Source organism: Delphinus delphis, chromosome X (assembly GCF_949987515.2).
Source record: "Delphinus delphis chromosome X, mDelDel1.2, whole genome shotgun sequence".
NCBI lineage: Eukaryota > Metazoa > Chordata > Mammalia > Artiodactyla > Delphinidae > Delphinus > Delphinus delphis.
In genome coordinates, this window is record NC_082704.1 from 17,625,488 (window position 1) to 17,653,069 (window position 27,582).

General features: G+C 40.4%; 2 protein-coding genes across 2 annotated transcripts in view; one reads left to right on the forward strand and one right to left on the reverse strand.

The window, feature by feature from the left end:
* LOC132418786 (fibrous sheath-interacting protein 2-like) overlaps positions 1-8,913 on the forward strand; it is a 44,123-nt gene extending 35,210 nt beyond the window's left edge. The window contains 8 exon segments of the mRNA XM_069540331.1: positions 3-901; positions 903-1,048; positions 1,050-3,233; positions 3,235-3,439; positions 3,441-4,584; positions 4,587-4,633; positions 7,249-7,743; positions 8,788-8,913. Coding sequence (XP_069396432.1) covers positions 3-901; positions 903-1,048; positions 1,050-3,233; positions 3,235-3,439; positions 3,441-4,584; positions 4,587-4,633; positions 7,249-7,743; positions 8,788-8,913 — 5,246 coding nt within the window.
* RBMX2 (RNA binding motif protein X-linked 2) lies at positions 618-27,325 on the reverse strand. The gene is given in 9 exon segments (XM_060002351.2): positions 618-752; positions 10,015-10,056; positions 18,165-18,343; positions 18,345-18,691; positions 19,157-19,334; positions 21,026-21,155; positions 25,583-25,634; positions 26,975-27,090; positions 27,268-27,325. Coding segments are annotated over 8 exon segments (1,017 nt in total). The 5' UTR covers positions 27,273-27,325; the 3' UTR covers positions 618-752; positions 10,015-10,046.
* Positions 27,326-27,582: the final 257 nt, after the last annotated feature.

Genomic DNA, 27,582 nt, shown 5'->3' on the forward strand with positions numbered 1-27,582 from the left:
TCAATTTGGGGGAAAAATGTATTATTTGCTGTTAGGAGAATTTTATGATTATCAGGTGGAGTCATTAGTTACAGGAGAATTAGCAACTTCTTCCTATTCCTCCCTCCAAGAGGAGAACATCATCAGAAATGTACTTGACACCATCAACGATGATAGCCATGACTTGCCATCATGCATCACTGTATTGCCTCGTTCCCTTTTAGAAGATATGATTTACAAGCTTCTAGCACATATGTTCCCTTCATCTGAGACTGAAACAGAACCAAATGAGGAAGAGGTGCCACCAGATTATGAGTTTGTGAACAGTGCTTCAAAACTAACTGATGATATCATAACAGAAATTTCTGAACATGAGATTAGACTTGCCAAGGCAGAGGAGCATGTGGAGAGTTGGCAATTAGGGGTAATCAATAACTTCGTTGACTCCATATGTAACAATATTATTTAAAAAATTAAGTTTGAAGATGAAGTACAGAAAGATACATGCAAAAGAGGAGGCTCATTCCTCAGGAGAATAGCTGGTTTCATTATGGAGGTAATTGTGGACCACCATCCGCAGCTATTTTTATGTGAGGAAGAATCATTTCCCAGTGACTTACCCCAAAATGACCATGTCACTGAACTCTTGAATCCCATGAAAGAAAAAATACAGTCCTTCCCACAGGTTTCTGTATACTCTGCTGCATTTTTGGAAGATGTTGTAATTGACCTTGTTCGCAAATTTTATACTCTACCAAGAATTGCTGAAAATCCTAAGGACAAAGAGATATCAGAAAGAGATATCATGGGTCTAGCTATAAAATTTGCAAATGCCCTGATAGGGGAATTTAGGAAAAGTGAAATTAAAGTTCTAGCGAATGCTGAAAAAATGTTTTCATTTCCACCGATAGATAAAGAGACAAGTCGATAAAGTATCTGATTCTGTGTATGATGAGGTCATAGACATATATGGATCTAAAAATGTTCAGAAACATGATAGAAGTAACATTGTTATAGAGATGATTGCTGTTTTGGCCAAGAAGGCAATCTCTGCTTTCCAGATTCAACCTTTTTTCGGGAAGCTGGTCTTCCACCTTCTTTTCATTTCTAGATGTGGATAGCATCATCCAAAGAGTTCAACAACTACCATATAAAACCTTTACAAAGATAAAGAGAAGCTTGAAGGAGAGCCCAGTTTCTTCACTAGAACAATTATCTACACTTATTCCTCTAACCTCAGACCTGAAAGACAAAATGGACACTTCGGAAATAGATGGAAGAGCACTTAACAGAAAAGAGAACTTCAAAAAGGAGAAGACATCAATGAAAACAGGCAGCATCCAGAAGCCAGTATGTACCAATATACATAGCATTATGAAGAGCGAAGTAACTACCCTAGCATCAGGGTGAGGTGGAGGTGTGCCAAAGAAAAAGAAAGAGGATGAAAAGAAAAAGGAAAGTTCAATTGGAAAAGATAATGAGAAGGTATCGAAACTCACTTCAACAACAACCAGTGTGAAAAGTAAAGATACTCAGGGGCCAGATTTGGGTACAGAACTTACAAAGAATGAAATCAAGAAGAAAGACCGTTTGGCTAGAAAAGATGAGAAAGGGTGAGGTGATGAGGTATACCAAAATCTTTCACCAGCTATCGATGATACAAAAAACAAGGTTGTCCTGGAACCAGATTTTAAAATAGATGATAAAAAGAAGAGTGACAAGAAAAAAGAAAGTTCATTAGGAAAAGGGGACAAACCTTTTGAATTACCATCTCTGAAATCCAAGGTGAGATACAGAGAGATCCAAAAGAAGAGAAGAGATTCTCCAGCTTACGCAGTTACAGATGACAAACAGATCTTGCATTCTAAACATGCCCAAAATGTCACTGGAATCATTTACAGAAATGTTTTAGAAATATCTTCTTTCCAAGGACCAGTGGATGACTCAAAATCCCCAAATCCTGTAGGTGATAAAGCAGCATATGTAACTCAAGCGGATGGCAAGGATTTTGCAAAACCTGCTTCAATGAATTCAGCTAAACAGAATGCTCCTGCAAAAGAGGAAGAGAATGAGAAAAGTAAAGATAAAGAGATTAAAAGTACACCTAGTAAACGGGACAATCCTCAGAACCCACCAGAATATAAACCCGGGATTTTCCCTGCTAACTTTTTAGAAGATGTTATCTCTGAAATAGTTAACAAATTGATTTTTTCTTCCTCATCGGATACAGATGATGCATGTCAAAATGTAAGCAGAGGTGTAAATCAAGCTGAGCTCTATGACACGGCTATGAAACTGATTGATTCCCTGTTAAAGGAGTTTTCAGATGCTCAAATTAAAGTATTAAAGCCAGATCAAGGAAGTAGGTTCCTACCATCTGAAGATAACATTTCATCAGTTCATAAAGTACCTCTCAGGCAAAAAGAACTGTCTGTGGAAAAAAGACCTCCCAAGAAAAAGATAATTATGGATAATATACCACCCATGCATAACACGGCACCTGCAACTAAAATACCTTCTTCAGATCAGGCATCTTTTATAGCTAAAATACCATCAATCAATAAAATTTTGGTCAATAAGATTGTTCACTCCTCTATATGCAATATTTTGCAGGAGTATAGATCTCAAGACTCTATTTGCGAGGACATAAAGAGTAATGTTGAAAAATTAGCAAGAAGGCTAGCTAATGCAGTAATAGAAGAAACTTTTCAGTATCAGCTAAACTTGCTACTTTATGATGAGACTCCAGATTCAGTATGTTTGCCTCTAGAATCTAAGGAGGTTATGAAAAATGTCCATAAGGTGGCCCAGACAGCCTGCAAAGAATGTTAGATATCATCGCTATATACCATAATGCTGCTTTATGAATTTTTAGAAAGGATAATTTCTTCTCTTCTTTCAAAAATTTTCTCAACAGTAGCCAATGCTAAAACAGAAATATCTGAGGATAATTTGTACACAGAATTGGACTTCCTTCAAATGAAATTAGCAAGTATAGTTATAACAGAGATCTCCAAAAATGAAGATATGATTATACATTATGTAGAATCTTTACATCCTAATGATGATGAAATTATTCAATTAGTGGTTAAGACTATTTATAATAATCTTTTGCAACAATTTGGATCTCAAGAGAGCATACAAAAGTGTGTCAGCAGTGGTTGCAAAATCCTTTCAGAAGGCATAGTTAATTTAGTTGTACAAGAAGTGACCAGAAATCACCTACAGAACTATTTTTCTGGAGAACTAACGCCACTGTAAAGAAGTTGACAGTGTTGTTGAAAATATCCTTAAAGATGTTATCCAAACCACTGAAATTCCCCAGCCTCAGCCATCACAGGCTTACAAACTGCCTTTTAACATAATAGAAGAAATTGCTATAAATTTTTTGTCAAAGCTTCTATTTAAGTTTCCAAAAGCGGATAAGGAACAAAACAATTCTCTAAATGCTGAAATGCAAAAAAATAAGCTCAAAAATCTTAAATTCATTCCAAGAATATATCTCTAAAAGTCAGATTACAGTAGTACTACAGGTCAAAGAATCATCCACTGTATCTTTAGCAGACAGTGCGACTATTGAAAAAGTAGTTAATTCTGTTTATAACACTGTTTTAAAGCACTCTGGCTCCCATATTTCAGTATATAAAGATTTAACAGGTAAGAACAATGTCCTCTCTGATATAATAGGATTTTTAATGGTGAAGGAAATTTCCAATTCAGAATTTCATCCTCAAGTAGAGGAAGAAACATCAAGTTCAGAGTTAGCTCTGGAAGCTGTCAAAATTATGGAAAAGATGGTTAAGATTACTGATGATCTTAAGTCAAAGAAAAAACCTTCATCCAAAAAAGAGGCTGTATTAGATGCCAGGTTTTTAGAGGAAACACTTGCCTTGTTCTTGGCTAAACTAGTAAAGTTGCCAAGTGCCTCAAGCAAAGATGCTAAAAACTTATCAAAGCCTGAGTTAAATAAAATTGCATCTCAATTGACAAAATCCGTGACAACTGAAATTTCCAGAAAAAACATTAGTATTGTAGCTGCTAATCCTGAAGAAAAATTTTTAAATCCAGAAAGTATAGAAATTATTTCTTAGATGGCCGATTCTGTTTATAATCATGTACTACAACAATCTGGAACACATGAAGAACTTTATCATGACATGAAAGGTACAAACCACATCTTTCCTAAAGAGGTGGCTTCTTTAATAATCAGGAAAGTTTCCAATTGTCCATTAGAAACAATTAGCCCAGAAGATTCACATGCTAATCTCTTTGGCGATCTGGACATTGGTCAAATTGTTGAAAAGGCACATGAGCATGCTGTCAAAATGGAACCTGAGCTACAGCAAAAAGGGTTACATCAAGGTTTAAGGCAAGAGGAGCTTTCAGTTAGGATAATTCTTCACCGTGGGAAACAACCCATCAATATTGATCCAGACATTGGTACAGAACACTTAGGGGTCATTTCTATAAAAACTCAATTGCTTAAGAAGCTGCAGGTGGAGTGTTTAGCTAGAACTGGACACAGCATTGAAACACTGAGAAGAGGGTCAATAAGTGGGAAGAGTTACTCAACTGATACACCTGATACAAGAAAGAGAAAGACAAATGCATCTCTTTGGATCAGGCGGGACGACTGAACATAAAGCTGTTAGAGGTAAGTGCAAAAGGCACTAGTGAAAAGAAATGAGCAGTCAGTGAGACCTGGCTGTCCTTCTGTGATTTCCTTCCTCAGGTAGGTCTACAGGAATGCATTTGTAAAATATGGTCAATTTTCTCTTGTGCATCCCAGTAGAACCGAGGACTCCGATTCCTCCAATACAATCCTCTGCTTTCCTGGGACTAACCCCATCAGCAATGTGGCTCAGTGTAAAGGTGGCAGGCTAGTTTCCATTAGCCAGTCAAACTGAACTGCCATTTTCTGAAGAACGGGAGTACAGAGAAATACCCTTAACAGCAAACAAGACTGATTGGAATTGTAGTCCTCATTTGGCAACTGAGAGGAAATGCAGTTTTTACAATCACCACAGTTCTTTTTAATGGATATACATTATCATAGTACTATATGGATCTAGAAGGACCAGTTAGAATATCAGCTAAACTAGCCTCTATTAGAGATTGAAATCCTCAAACTTAATTTAAGGTTCCACAGTAGTATTGTTTTTATTTAGCAACATTCATCAACAAACATTAGACTGCAAGCTCTTTAGAGTTCGTTTCTCCTTATTTCACTTTTGTTACATAACACCTTCCCAGTTCTCCATATTCTTACATCCTCAGGATGTACTCGGTTTCTTTCCTCTTCTACCCTTGTCCTAGACCCAGTTGTCTTCATGCTGCTATTTTTATGAACTAGTTTCTCTGCAGTCCCATATTTGGGCTCCAAATGTACTTCAATAACGGGGACCTGAAATGCAGAAATGCTGTCCCTGGTACAACGCATCTATTGAAAAAGTAGTTAGTTCTGTTTACTGATCTTAGGGATGATGTTGCCAGGAGATGGAGTTACACTGATCCAGCCCAATATTCTCATTTAACGCCAAAGCCCCTAGGTAAAAACTTTGCAAACGGAGCAAAGTTCTATGGGACCAGCCTGCCTGAAGCCTAGGCCTAGGAGTATGTTTTCATTACCATTATTTTCCAACTCACTGAACTAAGTCTAAGAGCTGGTGAATACATTGATGGATACTTGTTTTGTCTCAAATACTGAAACTTTCATAGACACTGATGGAATCGCCTTGGTCCTTAGTTTCTTGGACTAGATGAAGGTCTTTTCTAGCTCTAAAATGTCCTTTTCTCTCTGGGTTCTCAAAGTTATATTAGCATTTACTTAGTAGTCTTCATTTATATGTAAGTAACTCCGTGGGCACAAAACCTGTTTGTCTAAACTGTAGAACATTACTCCCAAGTCATTACTTCTTAATCATGTGCAGAAATATCTATCAGTTCTTCTTCTTGGCAACCTGCTTTCTTCTCTTACATCCTTTATCAGTACTTTAACTATCTCTTTATAGCCTAGAGGAACTTGGAAGAGAATAGCTAATCCAAAACAACTACCCCTGCTAATCTTAAGGGAAGCAAAAGCTGTCTTAAGGAAACTAGACATAGATGGTGCAGCAAGTTTCAGCCATGTTTTGATGCTATCTGGATAGCAGTGCCATCCATCCCCAGCATGAGGATGAGGGTTGCAGAAAGAACAGATCAGTTTAGGGAACCCAGACAACTCCCGGGCTATTGCTCAGTCAGAAATCCACAAGCAGGGTTTCATTTGCTATTTGGAGGTACCAAAACTTCCCAATACACCAGACACATGCCTATTAAAGGCTCATACAGTGTTACATTCCAAAGCCATATAGAATGATTTTTGATTTTTTGAACCACTTTCCTTCCACCAGCACAAATAACCAAAATTGATTGTGTTTCCATTTCTTACAGAAGTTCTTTAATTTTGTATTGCACAAAAGATATTCCTTTAAGGCAGCATTTATCTGAAAATCTGGTTTGCAGTGTTGCAAAGAGATCTAAGATTGATAACTCAAATTAACTTAAAAGTTCTGTGGCATCATCAAAAGGCTACAGAAATGGGAGAAGTCATTTGTTTAATTAAAACTGTCTCTTCCTTGATCTGTCTTTAACATTGCAAAATGGAAAGTGACACTTGACTAGGGAGGTGAGGAGAATGAAGATTTGCTCTTTGAAGCTTCCTTTAGAAAATACATTCAAAGGATTAGGGTGTGGAGGGGTGAGGAGTGAACATTCAAAGTCCTTCACAATTTTGGCTATTACTCATCATTTTAAAAAATCCAAGTCAGCCAATACTTTGTCTTTTTTCATGAAAATTTCTGTATTTAGTTCGTCTATTAGTTCCCTACTAAGAAGTTTAGAAAAACATTTAATCATGTCTAAATCTGTTAAAAAACTTTCAAGACAAGTGATGAAAACAGTGTAATTAAAGTATTTGTGCATTTTGCACCTCTTGGCGAGTAAAAGGTAAAATTTGAAGCAAGAGAAAGAACCTTAGAGTTTCTTCTTTGAACTGGAGTGATAATCTTGAATGCAAAACAAATTATAGAAATGAGCAAATATTGCTTGTGATCTTCATTTATTTCTTCTTTTAAATATATCACTAATATATAAGTAAAAGCACTTGAAGATAAATAATTTTACTAAATTGAAACTAGATACCATGTGAAAGTTGCCTTATTACAATAGAACCACAGCAAAAAAGACTGAGGCGATTGTTTTTAATATTCATTGTCTCTTTAATTCCAGACTGCTAGTAGGAATTCATTTCAGAGTTTAATAAAGCCTGACATCACCAAAGTGGAGCTTTTAAAAGATGTCCAAAGCAAAAAAGATCTTATCATTCGGTTGATAACTCATGATATTAATCAAGAAGTTTTACAAAAGAAAGCAGAAGAGAGCTTTACTTCTGATGAAGATGAAGTTGTTTTACAAGAGGTTGTAAAAGAAGAATTTCCAGAAGGCCCACCTGAAAATCAAATAAAAGAAGACGTGAAGCCCACTGCCAGCACAGGGGCTTTTCCCAAGCCACTGATGAGCAAAAGCAATCTGAAAAAATTTTTGTCACTAGGAAAATGTTGTCAGCCAAAATCCAGTGTAACTACAATTACTGAAGCATCACCAGCTCAAAAGACAGAATCTAAACAGACACAAATAAGAACTGTTTCTAAAGTTGATGTAACTACCTCAAAATTCTCGACTGACACAAACTCTTCCTCTTGGGAGAAAAAGACACAACTGAGCGTAAGTGTGAGAACTTTAAGTATCAGTGACTGGGTTTCTATAGAAAGGGTAGAGAGTTTCACAAACTTAGTACAAGTAATATACACTGGGTAGGAAGACAAGGGCACAAACTAGATCTAGGCAGTCTCTCCCACCTCTGACGATATTTACAACAAAAGGGAAATGATTAACAGATGAAGCCAGGAGCTTCAGTTGAAGAAAAACAGATCATGGAAAGAGTCCTAGGCTAGTTAGAAGGACAAGAAAAACAGAAAATGGAAACCAGTTAGGAGAAATACAAGCTAATTATTTAAAATGATAGATTGCATTCTTTTTTTGTACTCTTAACTATAAATATTCATTGGAAGTTTTGTGCATACAAACTCCATGCCAGTGGGCAGGACCAGAAGATGGGCTTGGAAGGGAGTAAAAAGATTCATGCAAATTCAGCCTATCTGGGTTTGAATTCTGACTTTGCCACTTAGTAGCTATGTGACCTTTGGGCAAGTTACTTAACCAACTATTTTCTTAAAAATTACTTACCCGGCTTGTTGAAACATAGCAAGTTAGTTGAATATGTTGAATGTTCCTCCTGTAATCAGCCCATAAACTCCACTATCACTTTGACACACAGCTCTTGTCCCTGGTTCTGTATCCTTCTAGTGATGGTCTGGGCCTCACTGACCTCTTGGGTTGGCCCTACCCCCAAAATTGTATCTTATCATGTGTATGGAGATTACATATGATTTAGAATTTCCTGGTAAGACAATTCCCTGGATTATCCATTTGCAGTGATTCCCACTTAACCCAGAAGCTGCACTGAACCAGAGAAAATAAAACACAGGGATACAATTCTGGCCAGTTCAGGAGCTCATCAGGTCAATAGCCTTAACACAGACTCTAATCTATTTATTGGGATCTATTTATTTACTGGGAAGCCATGTGAAATTTCAGGACCAAACAAAGTGTGCTTGGTCAGAAATGCTGGCAGTATATGTTACAGTATATTTTATTTGATTTGTTGTAAACTCTCCTTTGTGTTTTACCTGACTTGTACTTTTCCAGGGAATAGAAATGAAATCTAGCACCAAACCGACACATTACTTCATACATAGAATTATGAGTTCATCCTCATATAATGAAGAGGATCTGCCTTCATTTTCTCGGTACAGTCAGTTAAAGCAATACTAGTTGACTAAGGAAATAGAAATCTGAAATGAAGATTATGCTGATCGAAGAATGGGCCACTCAAGTAAACCTGTGAGGAAGCCAGTGTTTAGCCCTTCAACCTCCCCTCACTCCTTCCCCTAACTCCCCTCTGTGGTTACTTCCTGGGCCTTCCCTTCCCATCTTCTCTCCCATTCCTATTTATCTGGTCTCCACTTCTCCTGGGACCTACTTTCTAGTATAGTGATCTACAGTATGGTTAGATTAAGTCTTTAACTAATGTGTTAGGTTCTTGAACCTGGGAGACAGGCCCTGAGTCAATAGTCCCCACTCTAATGGCCCACCTAAAGGAGTTCATATTTAGTTCCCATATGTCCCTAAATGCTCAACCGGGTGGCACTGTCAGAAGAATCCCAAGAATGGAGGGGGCGGTGTAAGTTGGAGCATTCAGGGAAGAATTCTCAAAAGCAGTGGAGTTTGAGTTGGGCCTTAAAAGATGGATAAGATTTAGATAAGACCATCCAGGTTGGAGAAGACTACAAGAGAAAGGCTGGACTATGCAGTACCTATAGGGACAGGGCGGAACAAAGTACACTGCAGACTTGAAGTCTGATTAATACTTTTTCTAGAATAGCCAAAACGTGTCTAAAATCGTTCTTGTGTTTATAAGAATATTCACAAACTGGGAACAGTAGCACTTTGTATCATGGGAGAAATAGGGCATAGGAGAAAAATCAACCTTGTTCTAACTATATTCTTTTCCACCTGGCACTATGAAATTAAGTTTTCTTTTTGACCTGATGCCATTTTAGGACATCGCTCCTGGCCTACCACTGGCCCTATCTCCCGTCACGATTGTTTTAACATAAATAATTAGTAATGCAGGCAAATCTCAATTATTTGTATCATTGCATAAGAAAAGGGCAAACATATAAAACCAAATAAAGTCAATGTAGCAATCATTTTTCATTATTTCACAATAATCATTTTATCATTTTTACTTGAGAACTCAGAGACATACCATTCCAGGTTTGCATCTATATGAATAATGACTTTGACAGGTTGTTCTTTAACTAGTATTCCTTTAACAAGTATAAAATACAAAGAAAATGAAATGTTTTTTACCTTTTTCTTTTAGTGGTGATGACGAGCATCCCTCAGATCCAACTGCCAAAATAACAGAAGGTTGGATTGATTATTTTTTCATTCAAATTAGATAGTATTTAAAAAAGAGACTTTGTTCATTGAATTGATGAATTTTCCTGTCAAACCTAAAGTTAATACTGAGCCTTCCGGTAGGTTGATCTACATTGGGGGAGTACTGGGTCAGATAACTAGTTAACATGAGCCAACTAGTTTGCTTTTTCTGAAACACTAATAATATTTCATTAATAATTTTGGTGGAAAGTATGTGGTGTGACTATAATTATGAGTTTACAATTACCAGGCTCCTGTGGGAAATATCTAGGAAATAAGGGTTTATCACATCTATATGTGGACTACAGCCCATGCTACTAGGATTTAATCATCTCTTTAACAGTGTATGTTTGTATTTAAAGTGATAAAATGGAAAAACCTACAAGCAAGATTACTCTTCCCAGCAAGGATCTCATTCAGATTCGACGGAGAAATTAAAACCTTTACAGACAAGCAAAAGCTAAGAGAATTCAGCACCACCAAACCAGCTTTACAACAAATGCTAAAGGAACTCCTCTAGGCAGGAAACACAAGAGAAGGAAAAGACTTACAATAAGAAATCCAAAACAATTAAGAAAATAGTAAGAGGAACATACATATCAATAATTACCTTAAACGTGAATGGATTAAATGCTCCCACCAAAAGACATAGACTGGCTGAAAGGATACAAAAACAACACCCATATATATGCTGTCTACAAGAGACCCACTTCAGACCTAGGGACACATACAGACTGAAAGTGAGGGGATGGAAAAAGATATTCCATGCAAGTGGAAATCAAAAGAAAGCTGGAGTAGCAATTCTCATATCAGACAAAATAGACTTTAAAATAAAGACTATTAGAAGAGACAAAGAAGGGCACTACATAATGATCAAGGGATCAATCCAAGAAGAAGATATAACAATTGGAAATATTTATGAACCCAACATAGGAGCACCTCAATACATAAGGCAAATGCTAACAGCCATAAAAGGGGAAATCAACAGTAACACAATCATAGTAGGGGACTTTAACACCCCACTTTCACCAATGGACAGATCATCCAAAATGAAAATAAATAAGGAAACACAAGCTTTAAATGATACATTAAACAAGATGGACTTAATTGATATTATAGGACATTCCATCCAAAAACAACAGAATACACATTCTTCTCAAGTGCTCATGGAACATTCTCCAGGATAGATCATATCTTGGGTCACAAATCAACCCTTGGTAAATTTAAGAAATTTGAAACCGTGTCAAGCATCTTTTCCGACCATAACGCTGTGAGACTAGGTATCAATTGCAGGAAAAAATCTGTAAAAAATACAAATACATGGAAGCTAAACAATACACTACTAAATAACCAAGAGATCACTGAAGAAATCAAAGAGGAAATCAGAAAATACCTAGAAACAAATGACAATGAAAACACGATGACCCAAAAACCTATGGGATGCAGCAAAAGCAGTTCTAAGAGGGAAGTTTATAGCACTACAATCCTACCTCAAGAAACAAGAAACATCTCAAATAAACAATCTAACCTTACACCTAAAGCAATTAGAGAAAGAAGAACAAAAAAACCCAAAGTTAGCAGAAGGAAAGAAATCATAAAGATCTGATCAAAACTCCTGTATTCAAAATGACATAATTGAGAGCTTTATTATAAAATGATAAATATGTTGTACATGAAGTGCCATCTTCTGAAGAATATAGGCTGGCCAGGGCACTTTCGCATTGATAGAAAGTGATAAACTACATCTCAGAATTGCATCTCAGAATTGAGCAGTGACCAAGGACAGCCTGCAGAGTTCAGTGGCAAGTAGAAAAGATCCCATCTAGGTTTCTAACTAGCATGTCCAATCAAAGAGTAAAATCATTCTTCTGTGCCTTTAGTTTGACAGGGACACCTCCTCCCAACCCCTGCATTCGGCATATTACAGGAACTCACTGGGAAGCAGTTATAAATTCAAATAACATACTTTTGCTCTGATAAGGGCTTTTGGAGGAAGAAATGCAGAAATGGCCACCTTGTGCTAAGATGCTCAAAGTAGTAAAAGCCCCATAGAGGATAATTTATTAGAAATTACAATGATGCCTGTTTATGAAAACCGACAAAAAAGGGGGGACTTCTGGACCAACACATGCCCATTATAGCTTATGGTGTATTTTTTACAGATAGGGTTTTATTGGGAATCTAAATCAGTTCATGGTATGAAGTGTCATTCTATAGCACTTGGCATGCATCACGGCCCATCCACTTTTGCCATAAACACCCCAGACATGTCTCTCTCTTCAGTGACCAGTACCAACCAGGTCTCTTCAGAGTGACCACTGTGCTGCCCACAAGCTGATCTAAGCAGCATCAGGGTGTCTTGAAGGAGAGCTGGTCTCACCAACCTTGCTCCATTTTGACATATGTAACTCCTACTTCCAATACACTGAGAATGCCACACCTACTACTTGATTTCTCTTTTCAGCAGCTTTGCTTTGAAAGGAATATGACTTGTTAGCCAAAGGGTTCATTGTGCCCCTAGGGATGAACTTTGTGTGTGCTGTCATTCTAGCCAGTGCCCATCTTGAACAATATGCAGAATCTATTAGTGACTGCAAACTAGGGGCAGTGTCTCAAAGTGTCATTCAGAGACTGCTTGCACCAGCATCACCCAGGATGCTTATTTGCAGAATCCTGGCCCTTCTCCAGACCTGCACAGTCAGTATTCTCAGGGAAATCGTGTCCAGGCATCTGCATTTTTAACAAGACCCACAAATTGCAAAAACAAAGCTTCATTTTTCCCCTCAACATTTTCAGAATGTGGCTTTGCGGTACATATCTCAATCCTGTAACTGTCTTTGTCTTGCTTTTTCAGAGATCTCTCCATTCAAGCCTTTATCTTTCCCTCTGCAGATTTTGGCTTTTTCCTTATTAATTTCTTCATTGTTCTTATTTTGTTTAAACTACCAGCACATTCCAGTACTGCATTATTAATCTGAAAACCTGAACTATTTTCCCCCTTATTTGGGGGTAAATTTGCTATCTGCTACCTTAGTTTTAATCATAGATCCTTGAAGTTCCTAAGGTTATACTGCTAGAGAAGATAAAAACTAGGGACCTGCAAGAGGTATAGGAGAACTTTGTCTTTTACTAGAAATAAGAAGGTATGTGCTTTATTGCCCTGTGTCTTTTCATGACATCCTGTCATGATGCATCCGCAACATAGATAACTGCTCATTTCTGTCCTTACAGATACAACAATCATTTCATTAACATAAACTATGATATACTTTAAATAAGAGCCCGTTGCATAAAACAAGTGGTGCAGAAAAATTGGTCTAAATGGAGACTCTTATTGGCCACATAAGTCCTTTATAGCTCACACAACAAACAGATCACTTGGGGTTAGTCAACTGAAAATTTACCCAAAGTGAGTGAGAAACGATAGCCTTTTTAAATGCACTGCTGCTTCTGCCTGGATATTTTGAAATGGACACCAGTACTGTTGAGAGTTGAAAGTTACCTTTTCATGTGGAATTAGCTCAGCAGGCTTTTTTGGATAGTTATCTGCTAGCACGAGGGAGGCAAGGCACTGCTGAGCTGGCTCAAGAAGCATCAGGGTGCAGGGAGTGAAGAGCTGGCCTGCACATCAGAAAGCCTTGGCCCTAGGGCAAATCTGGCCACTTTCTACCCACATGACCTTAGATGAGGCATCTGACCTCACTGAATTTCTCCTGCTTCCTTCCCAGGGTTGTCAGAAGGAGAAAAATACTCTTTGTGAAAGCACTTTAAAAACCAAAAGCTATTATATAAATACTTCTTTCTGAATCCAAAATCATCACTCCCCTTGCCTGACAGCCTCAATTGGAAAGGCTGATAACTGACCACATTTCTCTTTTGGTTTGTTCACAGACTCTGATAAGCCCAGTACTTCCAAACAGGGGTCTGAAATGATGAGGAAGGTATCATCAGCTCTCTCCAAAGTGTTTTCAAGATCTAATGCCAATGTTCCCAAATCTTCCTCACCCTAACCCCCTCACCAAGACACAAGCTGACGCTGCTACACCTGATATCAATTAGCATGTTGACCTTCCTCAAAAAATAAATGGTTTTTGAAGCATGACGTTGTGTCCTACATGCTGATTTTTATGCATACTGAAAACAAGAGCAAAGAAAAAAAAAGGCAGCTGGAGAAAAGGAAGGCTTGATAAATGCTTTTGATAAGCATTTTGGGATGAAAAGAGAAGCTGTGCCTCACATATAGATGCATCTAACAGGCAGTGTGGGGTTTAAGTTCTGCTCTTGAGGGCCCTGCAGCCTTGCTGGGAAGATGAGACTAACTTAGAAGCAAAAGTGTAACACCAATAAAACAACGTGTCATCACACATTTCAGGTGCCGTAGGGGTTCAAAGAAGGGAGTCATCGCTGTGAGCTGGAGTGGTAAGGATAAGTTTCCTGAAGGAACTAGAATTGAGGCAATCCTCAAAGGACCAGTAGGATTAGACAGGCCTGGAAAGCACCAAGGCCTTCCCCTTAGGTCACATAGCTGCATACAGTGCTGCCATGCCTGAATGATTTAGTTAGCACTGTCTGATACGATGTTCTACGATGATAGAAATGGTCTATATCTGCTCAGTCTGATATAGGAGGCACTAGCCCCACGTGGCTATTGTCACTAGTATGATTGAGGAACTCAGTTTTTCATTTTGATTTATTTCAATTTAAATAGCCACATGGGGCTATTGGTTCCCTTATTGGACAGTGCAAGTCTAATTGGTACATGGCCTCAGGGCCACCAGCCAATTCTGATTAGATTGAGGGATTCCCTGGAAGTTCACTTCCAAAGTCTATCCTCAAACACCTAAAGCAGTGTAGAGATCTGACTCCTCGGCAGGGGGTGGGGGGGTTTGAAGCCTCTAGGCATCCTCTTGGTCCCTTTAAGAGACACGAACCACCAATGTGGCCAGAGGGAAGCTCATGGTTTCCAATCATATTTGTGCCCCTGCACTTGCCAAAACTCAACTGACAGAGAAAGGATAGGCCCCATTGAGAACACCAAAGTCAAGGAATCACAAATAGCAAATTGGAACCTCACCTGCCAGCTGGCCTCAAACACTGCTTGGCTAAAAACTGCTTCCATGGGACAGAAACGTATGACGAAGATCACTCACTAGTCATTCTCATACCAAGGCTTTATCCAGGAATTTAGGCCAGTGGAAGGACTCAGATTTATACAAAATGCCCAAGGGAAATATTTCAAGGCAAGTAAATGTCTCTTATGCTGTACCTGTAGTCCATAAATGTTATGTTAACTGAACTTTAGTAAACAGAATGGCAGGCACTTCTGCCCAAATATCACATATACCCAAATTTGGCTGCCTTCACCTACTCACTCATTTCTGCCCTTACATACTGAAGTTCATCACAGGCAGCAGCATAAGTTTTAAAGTTAGTTTGTAAAGGTTCACAATAATGACCAACGCTGATCTTACATATGGCTTTGTTTTTGTTAAAAAGTAATACCAATCCAGTTTGGAATTCAAAAGTTACAAAAGGTACAGTGCAAAGTAAGGCTCCTTCCCTCTCCTTTCCCAAATGCTACCTGGTTCTCCTCTCCAGAAGCAATTTCTATTACCAATGGATAGAGTATCCTTCTCGAGATAGTCTATGGATAACAAGTGTATTATCGTATGACTTTAGAAAGAAGTCTAATTGAACATCCTCCCTCAAAACGGCAGAAAACAGAGAAAGAGGAAGAGAGGGAGGGAGGTGAGAATGAAGGAGAGAGAGAATGTGCACATGCTATCTGGCAGCTACTATGTCCTGATGTCACTGCTTGGGTCTGTTTCAATGGCTGCATTTGTAGCTTCAAATAAAGTCAGTCCTCATTTTTTAAAATGCTCTTTTGTCTAATGAACTAAAGGTCAAAAGGTGAGCAGCAGAGTGGTAAGAAAGGCACCTACCATAGCTGTTCAAAGCCTGCTGGCCAAAATACATTAAGAATGTATGAGCTTGCAGCTCAATATCAAAAAAACAAACAACCCAATCCAAAAATGGGCAGAAGACCTAAATAGACATTTCTCCAAAGAAGATATACAGACTGCCAACAAACACATGAAACAATGCTCAACTTCATTAATCATTAGAGAAATGCAAATCAAAACTACAATGAGATATCATCTCACAACAGTCAGAATGGCCATCATCAAAAAATCTAGAAACAATAAATGCTGGAGAGGGTGTGGAGAAAAGGGAACCCTCTTGCACTGTTGGTGGGAATGTAAATTGATACAGCCACTGTGGAGAACAGTATGTAGGTTCCTTAAAAAACTACAAATAGAACTACCATATGACCCAGCAATCCCACTACTGGACATATACCCTGAGAAAACCATAATTCAAGAAGAGACATGTACCAAAAAGTTCATTGCAGCTCTATTTACAATAGCCAGGACATGGAAGCAACCTAAGTGTCCATCATCGGATGAATGGATAAAGAAGATGTGGCACATATATACAATGGAATATTACTCAGCCATAAAAAGAAATTGAGCTATTTGTAATGAGGTGGATGGACCTAGAGTCTGTCATACAGAGTGAAGTAAGTCAGAAAGAGAAAGACAAATACCGTATGCTAACACATATATATGGAATTTAAGAAAAAAAATGTCATGAAGAACCTAGGGGTAAGACAGGAATAAAGACACAGACGTACTAGAGAATGGACTTGAGGATATGGGGAGGGGGAAGGGTAAGCTGTGACAAAGCAAGAGAGAGGCATGGACATATATACACTACCAAACGTAAGGTAGATAGCTAGTGGGAAGCAGCCACATAGCACAGGGAGATCAGCTCGGTGCTTTGTGACTGCCTGGAGGGGTGGGATAGGGAGGGTGGGAGGGAGGGAGACGTAAGAGGGAAGAGATATGGGAACATATGTATAACTGATTCACTTTGTTATAAAGCAGAAACTAACACACCATTGTAAAGCAATTATACTCCAATAAAGATGTAAAAAAAAAATTATACTAAGTGAAAGTCACCGAACACAAAAGGCCACATGTTATATGATTCCACTTATATGAAATGTCCAGAATAGGTAAATCTACAGAAATGGAAAGCAGACTAGTGGTTGCCAGGGACAAGGAGGAAGAGGAAATGGAGAGTAGCTGCTCAATGGGTACAGGGTTTCATTTTGGGATGATTAAAGTTTTGGAACTAGATAGGGTTGGTGGTTTTACAACACTGTGAATGCACCAAATGCCACTGAACATTCCCTTTAAAATGGCTAATTTTATGTTAATTTCTTCTCAATAAAATAAAGTTGTAAGGAAAAGATGTGGAGACATATCAACCAAAACAAAACAAAAAAAAAACGTCTAAAATTTCAAAAAAGGGGGAGGGGAGGGGAGGTGGGAAGGGAGCAGGCTGATGTTAAGAATCCTTACCACATTCACCACAAGCTGTCTAAGCCTAGTGAAGCCACACTTCTCTACTCTATGGTTATACCTGCTAACTGGAAAGGTTACTGCAAGGGTTTTAAATATCTCACAAAGACTGGAATTCTAGAATTGCCTTCCTGGCCATTTCATCATAAATTGGGGTCACAAATTCAAGGGCCATATTTATGAACCCAAATTTAGGATACATACTCTGGTTAAGTACCAAAAGTACCAAGTATACTCCCAGGGACAATGGATTTTGCTCAAAAATCCAGGACATTTAGCTGTTAAAAACTACAGCTCTCTCAATGTTTCTAACACTCAAGGGATTAAAAGAACTCATCCTCAGATATTTTACATATAGAAATAGTAAAAGCATAACTGAATTTCACTGCATTTTAAAAACACAGCTCAGGGGCTTCCCTGGTGGCGCAGTGGTTGAGAGTCCACCTGCCGATGCAGGGGACGCGGGTTTGTGCCCTGGTCCGGGAAGATCCCACATGCCGCAGAGCGGCTGGGCCCGTGAGCCATGGCCGCTGAGCCTGCGCGTCTGGAGCCTGTGCTCCACAACGGGAGAGGCCACAACAGTGAGAGGTGCGCGTACAGAGAAAAGAAAAACAAAAACAAAAAGAAAACACAGTTTATTTCCAATTCTACCATGCAGCTGAACAGGCTGTGGCTTCAGTGATGCCTGTGGTCACTAGGATTAGAGGACTCCCGGTCCCGGGAGTGCCGGGCCCTTTTATGCCTGTGAGATTTATCTTGACTCCTACTTCTACTTCTGTGACTACGCCCCTCAGAGCGCCCACTGTGCCAGCTGCAATGTGCGTCTGAGCTTCGACCTCTGTCTCTATCTCTGTTCTTGTCTTCTCTCTCTTCCCTCCTGCTTGATGACTTGTGTTCGTGCTTGGGCTTCTCCTTCCTCAGCTCCCTCTCTCGGTCCTCTGTTCCACCACAGCAGGTGGCCCTGATCTCAGGGGAGCTGGGGTGGGGCTTCCACACCTCCCTGGACTCTGACTTCTGACCCCTCTCTGAGTTCTTGCCACTGTGCTTTTTAGAGCCAGGGTCATCCTTTTCCTTTATCATCTTGCTTCTGGGCGATGAAGAGGAGGCTGGCTGCTCTGCCTGTACCTCCTGGTCAGTCTTCTCTTTTTCTTTCTTTCTTTTCTTTTTTTCCTTTCTGTCTGGAGGAAAAGAAGGGCAAAATAAGAAAAGGAAGATGGAAAAGATGGAGGACATGCAAAAGGAAAGCATCCTTGGCAGCAGCGTGAAGCAGTCACAGTCTCTACTTCCAGAAACGTGCCCCCGAGAAGCCAAGCTGGATGTCTGTCACCCTTGATATGTCGAGTTGCTGTATAAGGCAACCCCCACTCTTAATTACTTCTTTAAAGACCCTACCTCCAAATACAGTCACATTCTGAGTTACTGGGTGGGGGGGGGGCGGCTAGGACTTCAACATATGTATTTTGGTCACAGAATTCAGCCCATACCATTAGCCTTCTGCTGATACCTCTCCTTTCCCAATTAAAGTAAGCTTCCCCACACCTTCCCCCTTCACACTTAAGAACTGATTACCAACTCTCAGTGAATGCTAAGAAGAGCAAACACTAAGCCTACCCAGAATCTTCTCTTGGGCCTTAATGCTTTACCTTTTTTGTGTTTTTTGGTGGGTTTGCCATCTTCAGAGCCCTCAGATGAATTCAGTGAGGGAGTGTGAGCCCCACAGCCCCTCTCCTGCAGCTCTCTGGTCACATCATCCATTTCTTCTGAGTCCTTAGGAGCCCGATAGTTAGACACATGATCCACTCGGATAGTTCTTCCTTTGATCTAAGACAGACAGGCAATGCTTCAGCAAAGACAGCCCTCCTATCTAACTATTTGAACCCAGCTGCAGAAATCCATGGTTTGAACCATACCCATTACCCTCCCGCTATTCTATTTCTCGGGAAATCTTGAAAGCAGACCTGCCCAACTGGTGTGTCACAGCACATATCCCTACACATTAATTCGCTCAGCCCTTGGGGCAGCCAGGTGGGGCCTGGCGCAGCTGGAGCCCCCAGGACAGTTGTACTAGGCAGCCTCATCAGTTTACCCCAGAGTGCCATACTAATATCTTCACGTTCTACGTGTGCCATGAAGTGAAAAGAGCCTGGGAAGTACTGCCCCAAAGCACAAGCAGCACGGAAAACTGTAAGAGTTCAGACGCACAAACAATGAATTACCCTCAATCTGTAACACCCACAGTGAAACACACCATGAAAAAGCCTGGCAGCAAGAGGGAATTCCTGAAATTGAGCTCACTGCTACAGCTGCTTTCCCGACACAGCAATTAGGACAAGGCCAAAGCAGACCAATAGTTGGGAGGGGGGAAGGAATCTAGAAAGGACTACTTTTTTTTTTCTTAAGCCCTCACACCTTGCTCTACCCCCACCATACTGGAACAACTGGCTCACGCTGATACTATCGCTGCAAAGCACAACTCTCCAGGTGAACAACAAAAAATTGACCCCTTACTTAAAACAAAAACATTCAGGCAGATACAGACTTATTCTATAGACAAAGCCATCTGAAATTTGAAATGTCTGGCTTTTACTGTTCCATTCAAGAGCAAGTTTTTACTCTTACCTTTAAGCCTGAGCACTTTCTATCATCAATCTTATTCCCCATTTCAAAACATTTTTGAAAACCTTCCCTTTATGGTGACTCCCTTTGACTGCCGGCTCTCTTAAAAATCAAGCCTAGAACCTTTTTCCACCCTGTCCTATAATCTCCAGTTGTTCCACACTGGTGCAGTCAGTGACAAACTCTCCAAGTCAAGAGTTACCCCTCTGACCTGTGACAATGCTCGTTCAACGGCAATGCTTTTCCTAAACAAGCATAGGGACCACATGGAGCACAGATAAGCCTGACTTGCCCCATCCCCTTCTCTTAGCCAAACGTCTCACTTACAAGGGTGGAAGAGAGAGGGGATCAGAGGAGAGAAAACTTCAGAATGAGTTACTTTTGTAGAATTTGTCATCAGATTTTAACTAGAGAATTTCCAGGGCCCAGTACTGCTAAGTCAGTGGAGACATATGACAGACATACATGGCTATGTCCTCAGCCATGAAACCATGATGGAGCCCCAAATTTCCTGACACAGGACAGCATGGAAGAGCAGCATTTGCTAGTCTCTTTGTTCTCCAGTATACCAGAAATGAGACTGGAGTGTGAGGAGGGAAAGGTGAGAAATAGAGGCCTGGTTGGGTGCCGGGTGAAGGGGAGTGGGGGGTCATGGTACCTATGCTCCTGAGAAGATGGTTTGCTAAGAGATGGGTAAAAGGAACAAGTGCTGGCAGAGTCATGAGCCAATGGAATTATTTTCTGGGATCATTTCCTGGTCAATATGTCCCCAAACCTCTGCAACCCTCACAACACACCCAGCTGACCAGTACTGCCCTTGAGCCTGTGGCTATCAGGTGGGAAATGAAACTGAAGCCCTACATGAAGGAAAAGTTCTGCTTAGTAAGCATACTCACCTTGATCCCATTAAAATTGTCAACAGCCAGAATTGTGCTCCTCTGGTCTTCATAGCAGAGGAAACAGAATCCTTTGGATTTCCCAGTCTTCTTGTCCCGTACCAAATTAATGTTAACAATTTCGCCATATCTATTTATTTTATAAAAGAGTAAGACACTATTGATTTAAAATGCAAAAACTTTCAGATTGGATGACAAAACAAAATTCAAATAATATAGTCTGTACGGGAGACACATCTAGAACAAGATGACAACGAAAGGTTAAAAATAAAAAGTTAGACAAAGATATATCAAGAACACCCAATTAAGAAATGGGTGGTAGTATTAAGATCAAAGATGACTTCAAGGCCAACAGAAAAAAACATTTACATGTGACTAAGAGGGCTCTTTTGCTCTGAAAAAGGTCCTAATACATAACAAAAGTCATGAAATTTTATGCATAAATCAACAAATCAAAAATTATAATTAAAAATAGGATGAGCAAGTAAGAGTGAAAGTATGAGAGATTTTAACACACCACTTTGAGTTCATAACACATAAAATTGACAAAAATAGGCCAGAGGAATTAATTAACATAAAATTATATAATATAAATACAAATAAACATATAACTAATAATATAACAATTATATTGTTAAAAATATTAACATCAGACTAGTATATGTACAGATATATTTGATTGTACAAAAAGATGAGTTTCTTCTCAAGAATCCATGAAACACATATTAAAATTGACTGTAGACTAGGTCTCAAAGTAAACCTCAATCATCTCCAAAAACAGCACAGACCATATTCTCCAACCACAATGTTAAACTGCTGGAAATAATATTTTAAAACAAAGAATACCCTACCTAGAACTTGAAACCTATTCTCCAAGCTAACAACTGGATGAAAGAGAAAGTAAAACAAAATAAAGGAAAGAAATCAATGGCAGACTCTTTAGAAAATAACAAAAATGGGAATATATACCAAAATTTATGGGATGTGGCTAAAACCACACTCAGGAAAATCTGTAGACTGTACATCCCCTAAAAAGTCAATGTTACCATAACATAATTTAAACATATGAATAAATGAATGCATAAAAATTTAAAAAAATAATTTTGCATAGCAAAAAGATCACAATAAGCAAAGTCAAAAGTGAAATGACAAACTAGGAGAAAACGTTTGCAATTTATATCACAGATTAAGGACTAGAAAACCATTTTTTTCCTTTTGCTATAAAAGACATTATCAGGACAACTGGTGGAGTTGAATAAAGTCTATAAGATTAGATAATAATACTGCAACAGTGTTGATTTCCTGAATTTGATCACTATACTGAGGTTAAACAAGAGAATGTACTTGTATTTTGGGAAATACACATTGAAGAATTTAGGAGTAAATGGGCATCATGTCTGCAACTGACTCTCAAAAGGTTAAAAAAAATATGTATAGGTGGCAAGAAATAATAACAAAGCATATGTGGTAAAATGCTAACATCTGGGGACTCCCAGTGAAGGGGGTACAGGTATACTTTATACTATTTTATAACTTGCCTGTTTTAAGCCAGAAATTATTTCAAAATAAAAAGTAAAAGAAAAAAGAATACAGGAGTTGGCTTGAAGGGACTACTACAGACCAAACTGGGACAATTTGAGCATCAAGAAATAAGAATAACAGCAATGTAGTATAACACATCAAATAAAAAAAAAGTCCACAGCAATACAATACATGATAAAGTGTTACAACAATAAGTTAATACCCTTAACACATGAACAGCTCTTGTAAAATCAGTAAGAAAATGAGGAATACAGTAATAGGGAAAAAATAGGCAAATGATATTAATAGACAATTTACAAAGAAAAAGAAATAATAAGGGCCTGTAAATCTATGAAAGGATGTTCAACCTCCCTGATGATGAAATAAAGGCAAAGTAAAATAATACTGAGAGGCTGTATTGCAAATATTTTTTTAAATAACGATTACTGATTTGGATTCAGAAAAATGACCATTCTAGTGAGAGTGGAAATTGATACCACCTTTTCAGTGGAAACTGAAACAACCTTTTCAGAGAGTAATCTGGCAATGTTTATAAAACATCTTAAAAATGCTACCATACTGATCCAGTAATTTCACTAAGGAAACCATCAGGGATGCATACAAAGATGTATACACTACAATGTATATTGCAGTATAATTTATAACAGCAAAATATTAGAAATAATGCCCAACTTTGAAAAGAGGACAATAAAGAAAAACACCAAGATGTTAACAGCTTTTCCTTAAAGTACATTCTATTTTCTTCTTTATACTTTTTCTTTTTGCCAAATGTTCTTTTTTTTTATAACTATAAATTTTTTTTAAACATCTTTATTGGAGGACAATTGCCCCACAATGGTGTGTTAGCCTCCACCCTACAACAAAGTGAATCAGCTACACACACACACACACACACACACACACACACACGTCCCCCCACTTCCCGCATCTCCCTCCCTCCCACACTCCCTAACCCACCCCTCTAGGTGGTCACAAAGCACCAAGCTGATCTCCCTGTGCTATGCGGCTACTTCCCATTAGCTATCTATTTTACTTTTGGTAGTGTATACATGTCCATGCCACTCTCTCACTTTGTCACAGCTTACCCTTCCCCCTCCCCATATCCTTAAGTCCATTCTCTAGTAGGTCTGCGTCTTTATTCCCATCTTGCCCCTAGGTTCTTCATGACCTTTTTTTTTTTTAGATTCCATATATGTGTTAGCATATGGTATTTGTTTTTCTCTTTCTGACTTACTTCACTCTGTATGACAGACTCTAGGTCCATCCACCTCACTGCAGGTAACTCAATTTCGTTTTTTTTTACAGCTGAGTAATATTCCATTGTATATATGTGCCACATCTTCTTTATCCATTCATCTGTTGATGGACACTTAGGTTGCTTCCATGTCCTGGCTATTGTAAACAGAGCTGCAATGAACATTTCGGTACATGACTCTTCCTGAACTATGGTTTTCTCAGGGTATTGCCAAATGTTCTATAATGACTATACATTACTCTGATAATCAGAAAACAAAATACTTTTTGAAAGCCACTGTTATCAATCGCAAAGGCAATCTTCATGGAGAGCAACGTGTATAGCCAGAACAGAGAACTGGAATAAACACACACACTAGCTGTGTGATATAAACACACTCAATGCAAATAAGACAAAAACAGCTCCCAGATGGAAGGCTGGATCAGGGAGAGGTATCACAAAGGAGTGGAAATTATAGGCTGTACCTGCTGTGAACTTCCCAATAACCAGGAGTTGGAGGAAGCAGCCTCTGTCCCTCTCAGGGCCTTCTACCATGGCCGCCTTCTTGTTGTTGTTGTTGTTGTTTTTGTTTTGCTTTTTGTTTGTTTGTTTTGCGGTACGCGGGCTTCTCACTGTTGTGGCCTCTCCTGTTGCGGAGCACAGGCTCCAGACGCGCAGGCTCAGCGGCCATGGCTCACAGGCCCAGCCGCTCTGCGGCATGTGGGATCTTCCCGGACTGGGGCACGAACCCGTGTCCCCTGCATCGGCAGGCGGACTCTCAACCACTGCACCACCAGGGAAGCCCCATGGCCTTCTTCTTGCCCAATTTCTTTCCCATGGCCTTCTGCCCTATATGCTGCCCAACCATTCTGCCAGAACCTGCTGCCCCCTAAGTTGCCCAACCACTCAGCCAGGGCCCTCTGCCCACTGGAAGGCCCAACCATGCCCTGCCATGGCAATGACTCTGCCAGGGTGTGCTAGCCGTGTTTGCTTGCCCAACCTCTTTTACCATGGTCCTCTTCCCCTGAGGGCTACACAGCCCAGGGGTCATGGCCCTCTGCTCCTGTGAGCTGCCAAGGCCCTCTGGCCCTATGGACTAACTACTCTATGTAGCTCTGGGGTTGTGCCCAACCCCTCTCCTACCAGCTGCCACTACTAGTGTGAGCTGCCAAGACCCTCTCCCACCCAGTGCTGCTGCTATCATCCCATAGCAGAATGAAGAATATAAGGTTCTCCTAGACATTCTTATTCCTCAGCAGCCTGTGATTCTCAGCCTCCGGTTAGAGACTGGCTCTGCTCACTAACCTTACCCTAATCTAGAAACAAAGCAAGCAAACTATTGCCTAAACTTGTTGCTTTTTTCCCAATTTCTCTGTGCTTTGCCCTAATCCTACAATGCCACACAGGTGTGGGTCCAGAAGGGCCCAGTGATCATGAGTTACCACGGGTTTGTAGGAGCCCAAAGAGATGGGCCAACACAGTACCTTCCTGGGAGTTCCAGCCTGTTCCAGTGTAGGCCTCACTGAAAAAGTAATAAAAATAGACCAGAATCCCCAAGACAGCCTCCTAAATCATCCAACTTCTTGGATCTTCCACATTGGGAGAGTACCAGCACCATGTCCTGGGACTGATCTAAACTAGAGCAGAAGCTCCAGCCCTCCCTGTGCAGGGAGGCCGGTCAGCCTAGAATTAAAATAAATGGTTTTTGTGATGCCATAAAATGCATTATGGAAGCAAACTATGCTCATGACTGAGAAGGCAGAAAATGAAAGGGGACTTACTGTGAGAACACACAGATGATGTCCCCTTCAGTCAGCTCATAAGGAAGCCCTCCTAGAAGAAAAAAACACATTTCAGTTCAGCAAACATTTACCAAGTGTCTACTATGTGCCATGCATGCTTCCAGCTAGGCACTGGGGGTGCAAAGAAGAGTAAACAACAGGGCCTGCCCTCCAAGAACTCACAGTCTGATGCAATCACAGAAACACATAGAAGATGTAGCAGTAGTACAGAAAAAACAGTGATTAACTCTGAGTGGAAAGATCAGGGCCACCCCTAACCAAACTAGTCCTCCTCACACCCAAAATCTTCTGGACAAAGCAGATAGTTTCCAGCACAAAACTTGGATTCCATAAACATATCTTGAACTCATGTGCTCTTTATCTACAAATTCAACAGCTAAGATGCAAAATCAGTTTAAATATGCAAATATTAACCCCAACTCACACAGACTAAGGATTATAAAGTCAATTGTTAAGCATTTCATAGGAAATAAATTCCCCTGCAAATGTTTCCTTCCTCATCAGTAGAATGCGGATATTAGTACTTTCTTCACAGAATTTTTATAAGAATTAAATAAAACAATGTTTATAAAATGCTTAGCACAATGTCTGGTGCAATAACCTCTTTGAATAACCTGTCAAATTACTGGATGTGACACAAGTGAATACAGAGATGGTGATATGACCATGGATAGAAGGCAGGAGCTAATTAGATGAGGAAAATAAATTCTGAGGGAAGGGGAATGGGGCGGGAGGGAGTTGGCAGTAATATGGGATAGGGGCTAAGACCATGAGTTCTAAAATCCCATAGTTCTGGCTGTTTCACTTACTAGCTATTGGAAGGAAGTCTATTAACTTCTCTGCACCTCAGTTTCCTTAGCTGTATAAATGGGGGGACGGGGGTGATAAAAATGGTCTCTGAGGGCTTCCCTGGTGGCGCAGTGGTTGAGAGTCCGCCTGCCGATGCAGGGGACACGGGTTCATGCCCCGGTCCGGGAAGATCCCACATGCCGCGGAGCGGCTGGGCCTGTGAGCCATGGACGCTGAGCCTGCGCGTCCGGAGCCTGTACTCCGCAACAGGAGAGGCCACAACAGTAAGAGGCCCGCGTACCGCAAAAAAAAAAAAAAAAATGGTCTCTGAGAAACCAAGTGGCACGATTCTTAGCATAGTGGATGACAAGCAGTACCTATCATGAGCACTGACTTGGCAGAGAGAGAAAACTAGAAATGGGGGAGAGAAAAGACATGGAAAACGGATTCACAGGCAGAGAGCGGAAGGAAATAAAAGTGAGTGATGAATGTCGGGAGGACTGAAGGGCGGGAACGCTGAAATGTTAGGGAGCAGGTCAGGAGAGAATGAGGAGCCCTACGGGAGAAAGATGTGGGCCTCACCCAAGAAGATCCAGGCGCTGTCCTTGTACTCGGAGTGCCAAGACACCTTCTCCGCTACCCCCAGCTGGACCTCACGCTCATTCAGCTCGTTGATCAGCTTAACCTTAGTTAAAGGGCTGCACAGGGCGCGAAAAAGCGCACAAGTAAGCGCGGCCCGGCCTGAGGTAAAGGAGAGCAAAACTGGGGGACTAATTTTCTAGTCTCCCCGCCTCTCCCGCCCCTCAGCCCCGGTAGGCCACCTCCGGCTGCCCGTCCCCGACACCTCCCCTCAGAGGGAAGCTCTGGGGCCTTACTTCATCTCTGCAGGTTCACGCTCAGAAGCTAGGAACAGCCTTCACGCTCAGAACCTAGGAAGAGACTTCCGGGAGAAGCCGTAAGACACATGCGCAGCCCCAGCGCCGCGCGCCCATTGGTCTCCGCAGAACTTGCGCCGCGCCGGAAGAGCGCAGCCGCGCGCCCATTGGTCTCCGCGGAGCTTGCGCCGTGACGGAAGAACGCAGCCGTGTGCCCATTGGTCTCCGCGGAGCTTGCGCCGTGCCGGAAGAACGCAGCCGCGCTCCCATTGGTCTCCGCGGAGCTTGCGCCGCGCCGGAAGAGCGCAGCCGCGC